The sequence below is a fragment of the Poecilia reticulata genome, chromosome 18 (genome assembly GCF_904066995.2).
Source record: "Poecilia reticulata chromosome 18, P_reticulata-male-v2, whole genome shotgun sequence".
Taxonomy (NCBI): Eukaryota; Metazoa; Chordata; class Actinopteri; order Cyprinodontiformes; family Poeciliidae; genus Poecilia; species Poecilia reticulata.
This window is the reverse complement of record NC_088847.1, coordinates 29,055,863-29,063,264: the sequence shown is the minus strand read 5'-3', so window position 1 is coordinate 29,063,264 and position 7,402 is coordinate 29,055,863. Positions and strand designations below refer to the sequence as shown.

Here is a 7,402-nt window from a genome sequence, read left to right as displayed (position 1 = left end):
TGTCACTTCATTGTAAGGCAGGATGGGCCTTTTATCACAATACAATCAATTATTACCGAGTAAAAACAACAAATCTCTGTTCCTCTAAAATATAAAATAATTCACTGTTTAATTTTACAACTGAATCTCATTCTAAACAACTACAACTTGATATAAAACATTAGATTGTTTTACAAAATAAAAAGATCATACTCAAACAATTACAATATATATTCCAGCATGGTTCATTTGTAAGATTCCATGCACCTTTGATAACTGACAGCATATTTCTTGAGTAGTTTCTTTATTTGTTAGTCTAATGAAATATTCTCCTCATAAATGCCGTTTTTCCTCATAATTAATAGATGTAAAAAGTATAAAAACACCATTTGTGTGTAATTATTCTATATACTATGTTTATGTTTATGTTTGTTCAGAGGAGACTCAAAGCGGAAAATTCAAGGCGGAACAAAAAATTGTTTACAGTTTCTTCAGTACAGCCAAAGTGAAACACGCGGAAAGCAGAGCACACGATGTAGCATTAGTTCCTCTTAGAAGGTAGTTTGAAAACAGGTTTGGCGTTTTCGGTAAATATTTGCGTGTGTTCAGTAAAAATGTCTTCAGTTCAGCCTCAGAGAGAGTTTATTGACGAACAGGAAACTCCTGCTGAAGAAACATTGACAGATTTGAAAGAAATCGACGTCAAGATCGAGGAAGAGATGGACAATCAGCGCAGACTGCTGAGTTTCAGCCTTATACCGAAGCTAATCTTACACCGGATAGGTACGAAACACCTTCACGTTATTGACCTTATTCCAGGGGGTTAACTGGGGAAGCGATTTGGGTGTTACTTCCGGCGGCTAGCGGAAGTAGTATTATTTCATTTTAATTTGTAGGGTTTTTGCTAATCTATATTTATAATAGAAATTACATCTCTCTTTTCGGTTATAATACAATATTTAATAAAAATTTGTTTAGGGAAACGCCGTCTTCTATCAGAGAGCTGCTCAGGACAGAGGATTGTAATTGTGAGGGGGAGCGACAGGAACACAATCGTTACGTTTTGTTATGGAATGACAGTGAATTAGCAGCGCTGCTAGCAGCTCGTTTCTCTGAAGAACTGACAGTAATAAAGAGAAAAGCTGAGCAAGATCTGAGATCTGTCATAGATCCGAGTTGTGCCGACAGTATGAAACACCAGAACTACACACTATTAGCTTGGTGTGATGTGAATTTTATTTTTCGTTTGAATTTGAAAAAATAATAAATTTTATTATCTGAGTATTTGTCATTATGATTGGGCCAGGAAATTTTATTTATAAGACAAAAATAAAATATCTGGATTTATTTAATCCATCAGAACCAGAACCTCGAGGTTCTCCGTTGCTGCAAATCAGCCGAGAAATAACCGCAGCTGCTGCGCTCCAGACCGTAATACGGAGAATCTCCCCACTGCATTAGAACCGAACCGAATCACACATTAACCTGTTATAGAGACCAACTTTCCACTGGAAAGTGTCGTAAGATGCCCTTGTGGAGCTCGGGTAACTGTTGTGCTGTTCGTGGCTGTACTCTAATCATCAGACCAAGTTTAGTTTGTGGCTACAGCCAGTGTGCTTTGAACTGTTCCCAAAACAAAAGTGATAGTTTTCATCGCCTACCGACAGATAAGTAAACAAAAAAAAATTTGGCTAACAATTCTAAACTTGAACAGAGAACCCAAAATGCTTTACGTGTGCTCATTTAATAGTGTGGACAAAAAGCCAACGGAAGAAAACCTGCATCTGGATCCGAAGCAGCTGAGTCAGTGAAGTAGCAACATATACTAGTGCGACCTGAAAGAATTAGACAATTTCTTCAAGTTGCCATCCCTCCCAGCAATAGCTATAGGTTGTGGTAAAACAATAATGTCACATTTAAGCTTTGAGAGCTGGTGTTCCCACATATTTTATAGCCTAAAAGCTCTGACGAAAACCGGTTAGGGTAACATGTAAACAAATGGCAGGTCCGGTGTTACGTCAATCCGCGTTTCCCCATCAGATACGGTTCCCCCTGCGTCTTCTTGCCGCTCCGCCCCGCCCACGCGGCAAAATACGCGCGTGCTCGTAACGAGCACTGATAAAGCACGTGCGTAGGGAACTACGGACACCGTGAAAGCTCAAACAACATGTTTCGGCAAAGTTGTCACTTTCTTCACGTTTTTGCGGGAAACAAATAGTAATAATACTAATAACAATAATAATAAAAATAATAGTAATGATAAATACATATATGTCACATATATTATAATTATTATAAATGTATATATATATATGTATTTTAATGCTCGATATTACCCATCAGATTCCATTCCCCTTGTTTTACAGTGGGGGAACGTATCTGACGGGTAATATCGAGCATTAAAATACATTGCCCTGTTTTTATTTCATAAATATATATATATGTGTATATAACATATACATTTATAATTATATATGTGACATATATGTATTTATAATCACTATTATTTATTATTATTATTACTATTATTATTGTTGTTGTTATTGTTATTATTGTTGTTGTTATTATTGCTATTATTATTAGTGTCCCGCTAAAACATGAAGAAAGTGACAACTTTGCCGAAACATGTTGTTTGAGCTTTCACGGTGTCCGTAGTTCCCTACGCGCGTGCTTTCTCAGTGCTCATCACGAACACGCGCCTATTGTGCCGCGTGGGCGGGGCGGAGCGGCAAGAAGACGCAGGGGGAACCGTATCTGATGGGGAAACGCGGATTGACGCAACACCGGCTTGCAGCGGAAGTCGCGCCCATAATTCACGCAAAGCATCATGGGGCGTAGGAATAAGGTGGATACTGATAATACAGGTTGAGTAAAGTTGGAGATATGTTAGTGAGAGTTGGAGACAGGTTAAGGAGTGCTGAACCTAAAGAGCTTTCACACTGTTTTAGTTCATTCATTTTGTCTCTGCGCACCACTAAGGTTCATTAACCAGTTTCAGGACTTGACCAGAACCCCCAGTGTTATTACCTTGAGAAATAATGAAATTTGGTTATATATAAAAACAAGCTTTAATGCCGAAAAATGATCAAATGTTACAAGCCATACAAATCGAACAGATACAGAGATTCATTCACCATCCAGCGCTGCACCACACTTTTCTCACCTTAGGTTGACATCTTCTCGTTATGTAGCAAACATTCAGGTAATCCTTCTGTATTGACAATAAATGGAAATGATTCGGTTCTCTTTGCTATCCATGGCCCACCACACACCCGTTGGTTTGTCTACAACAGCCACCTGCCTCGCGCCCCGCCCAAGTGAAAGGAACATGTCGCAGGCTATGATGCAAATCTTCGTTGACAGAAATGTTGAAATTTAATATTTATTCTACACATTTTTATAGCATTGGAAAACATTAAAAAGGATTGTCTCTTGTTTGTCCTCCTACAGAAACCATATTAAAACAAAAAATATATTTCCCACAAGCCTCTTTTTCCATTTTCAAACACTTTCGAAAAAGCTGCAGAGATCCACGAGGGCAGCGCTAAAGAGCCGCAGGTTGCCAACCCTGGTCTTAGACACGTTTAAAAGTTTTTGTTTTGTCTTTTTGTGCAGATCTCCCACAGTGCTGGGTGTGTAAAGAGGAGGAGGTTCTGAATGAATTCAGCAACCAAGAAAAGAAGTCCAGTTCATATAAAGAAGAACCAGAACATGACGAGTTCAAAGAGGAAGAGAAGCCACTCTGCATCAGTCAGGATGAAGAGCAGCTTGTGGTGAAACAGGAGACTGATGACATTTTGGTGAATCCTCCTAATGTGCAAAGAATCCACAATGAATCAGAACCACAGAGGAACCAACTCATCTCTCATGGTTCTGCTGAGGATGAGAACCAGGATCAGGAAGGAAGCAAATCTGAAGACCCAGGAAAAAAGAGAGATGAAAATCAGAAACAATATGAGAAATGTGAGAAAACTAAAACTAAACAGGAGAAAAATAAAACTGATAGTTCCATACAAAAATGGCAAAAAATGATTGATCACACAGGTCAGAAACTTTTCTCATGTGTGAACTGTGGAAAGAGTTTCATGCGGAATACACAATTAATTGATCACTTGAGGATTCATACGGGTGAGAAGCCTTTCTCATGTAGAACATGTGGAAAGAGTTACAGACTACGATTGAGTTTAAATCATCACATGAGAATTCACACAGGTGAGAGGCCTTTCTCTTGTGCAACCTGTGGAAAGAGTTACAGAGTAAGACACAGTTTAACTTATCACATGAGAATTCACACAGGTGAGAAACCATTCTCTTGTGCAACTTGTGGAAAGGGTTTCATGGGGAAAAGTAATTTTCGTTCTCACATGAGGATTCACACGGGTGAGAAGCCTTTCTCATGTGGGACCTGTGCAAAGAGTTACACGGTAAAAAATGATTTAATTGATCATATAAAAATTCACACGGGAGAGAGACCCTTTTCTTGTGTGACTTGTGGAAAGAACTATGCATATAAATCGGATTTTAATCGTCACATGAAAAGTCATACAGGTAAAAAGCCATTCTCATGTGTGACCTGTGCAAAAAGCTTTGGAACCAAACAGATTTTGAATCGCCATATAAGGATTCACACTGGTGAAAAGCTTTTTTCTTGTGTGACCTGTGTAAAAAGCTTCAGAACCAAAGAGATTTTAAATCGCCACATACGGACTCACACTGGTGAAAAACCATTTTATTGCGTGAGCTGTGGAAAACGCTTCGGAACCAAAGATAATTTAATTTCTCACATGATGATTCACACAGGCGAGAAGCCTTTCTCTTGTGGGACCTGTGGAAAGAGTTACAGAGCAAAACATAAATTAACTCATCACATGATGATTCACACAGGTGAGAAGCCTTTCCCATGTGTGACCTGTAGTAAAGGGTTTCGAAGCAAATATGAGTTACTGAGTCACATGAAGATTCACACAGGTGAGAAGCTTTCTTGTCTGAGATCTGTGGGAAAAGAGAGAGATGAAGAACAGAAACAAAATGAGAGATGTCAGAAAACCAAACAGGAGAAACGTAAAACTCGCAGAGGTAAAAATAGGATGGATCATGAGAATTCACTCAGGTGAGAAACCTTTCTCATGTGTGAACTGTGGAAATAGTTTAATGTGGAAAACAAATTTACTTAAACATGAGGATTCACACAGGTGAGAACCCCTTGTGGGATGTGTGAACAAATTTTTACTCAAAATGGCTATTTAAAACTTCATATGAAAATTCACACAAATGAGAAGCCTTTCTTATGTGGGACCTATGGAAAGAGTTTCACTCAAAAATGTTCTTTAAATGCATATGAGAATTCACACAGGTGAGAAGCACGAAGAAGGAGCTGTGATTTGTTTTTTTCTAGAAAAGGCAAATAACTTAGTACATTAAAACTCACACAGGTTGAAAGCCTTTTTTGTGACATGTGGAAAAAATTTCCATAGCAAATTTAGTTTATCTTGTCACATGATTATTCAGAAGTGAGGAGCCTATCCCGTGTGATTTGTGGAAAAAGTTTCATTCAAAAAATAAAGTTTAACGGTTCATATTGGAACAATATAAAAACTTGTGAAACTCAAGTATCAAGAAGTTTTTTCTTTCCACGAAACTCTTTTTATTTTACGTGAGCTATTTATCTCACTTAAAAAAGAAGTGAGATTAATACTACTCGTCTCTTCAGTGACCTTTCATGTTGTCACTTCATTGTCAGGCAGCATGGGCCTTTCACAATCAATTATTACCAAGTCAAAACATCAAATCTCTGTTCCTCTCATATGTATAATAATTCACTGCTTAACTTTACCACTGAATCTCAACCTAAAAAGCTACAACCTGATATAAAAACATTAAGTTGTTTTGCAAACTAAAACGATAATACCCAAAACATTACAATATATACGTTCCAGCATGGTTCTGTTGTAAGATTCAAAGTACGTTTGATAACTTACTAAAACCCACATTTTTTGAGTAACTTTTTTTTTTTAGTCTGATGAAATATTCTCATCGTAATTTTTGGTTTTATGTATGAAAGGAAAAGCATTCATTTTGTATTTATTGAGAAAGGGGCAGATTTTTACAAGGTTTTTCTTCTTCCTGCTCTTTTTCACTCATGCAGATTAATTGTTCCAAGACATTCTTGTGTACATTGGTGATGAAGTTTGTTTGGTTGAGTGAATAAACGTATTGATTGATGGATTGATATTTAGAGTCCTATCTTTATGTTTCTGTGTGAATTTTGACATGTTTGTGTAATTTATTTCGTTCGACTTATTTTGTCTGAAAGCATCTCAATACTGACTTTGACAGTTGAATTTTCAGCGGTACAGCTCGGCACAACGTCCTCACAAAACAGGTGTTCATAAAAGCACAGTACTCAAATTTGTTTCCTCTTGTTTACATTTATAAAAATGGCTGAGTAACTAATTTCTACAACAGCTGCCTGAGGCGAAACAATAGTTGTCGAGACATTTAGGTTCTGCAACTGGAAACCAGGTTCGTAACAGTATATTGATATTTTATAAAGCTTCAAAATGACTTGTTTCTTAGCAGGGAGGAGTTTCAGCTAAACACTTTGTTCCTTTGGGAGGCATCACAGTGTTTACCTCTGTTATTTGGCATTTCTAATGTACTACGTTTTTAAATGTGTACAATAACAACTCCTTCCTCAGATATTGCATATATATATATATGTATACATATATATGTAGTATAATATGAACAAAATACTTTAGTGGCCTTAGTAAAAGTTACCTCTTCAGTGACATTTCATTTTTTGACTTCTATAAAAACATGAATCTTTTTCGATTCTCAATCTTCTCCACTCAATCTTCTTAACGAGGTCGTTAGTCCAAGTTTGTCATTTATTGAACGTTCAGAAACTACAGCAGGTGTAATGAGCCACAAAGGTAAACAAAGGTAAAACAATCCGAAAAGACGATCAACTCAAAACCACTCCTACCCTCTTTATTCCCCCCCCCCTCTTCTCTCTCTCTGTTTTTGTTGTTTAAGCACACCCGTTCCTGTGGCAACCACCTGCGCTTAAGCCGAGCAAAGATGATCACATGAAGATTCATACGGGTGAGAAGCCTTTCTCATGTGGGACCTGTGGAAAAAGTTTCAGGATGAAAAACCATGTACATAAAGATTCATATGGGTGCGAGACACTGACATGCAGTGAGCTTCATAGCTGGTGAGGCACTGACTTACAATGTGTAAATTTAGACACCATGCATGTTGTTTATGTTCAGAAATTTCGCACCTGCATACAACACAGGAGGGCACAATGATCATTCTTTTACATCATCCATATCTGCGTTAATTTAAGAAATATTAAAGAGTGAACTGTTGACAAAGTTACAAATTGTTGAGTTATTGTTCCCTTCCAGTATAATTA

The 7,402-nt window shown here is 37.5% G+C and overlaps 1 protein-coding gene across 1 annotated transcript in view; it reads left to right on the top strand.

Moving 5' to 3' along the window:
• The first annotated feature begins 474 nt into the window (after window positions 1–474).
• Window positions 475–7,402, top strand: part of LOC103480890 (uncharacterized) — a 134,285-nt gene continuing 127,357 nt past the window's right edge. Inside the window, exon 1 of the mRNA XM_081599232.1 lies at window positions 475–762. Within this exon, the coding sequence (XP_081455358.1) occupies window positions 594–762 (169 nt within the window). The 5' untranslated portion in view covers window positions 475–593. The remainder of the gene's footprint in view (window positions 763–7,402) is intronic.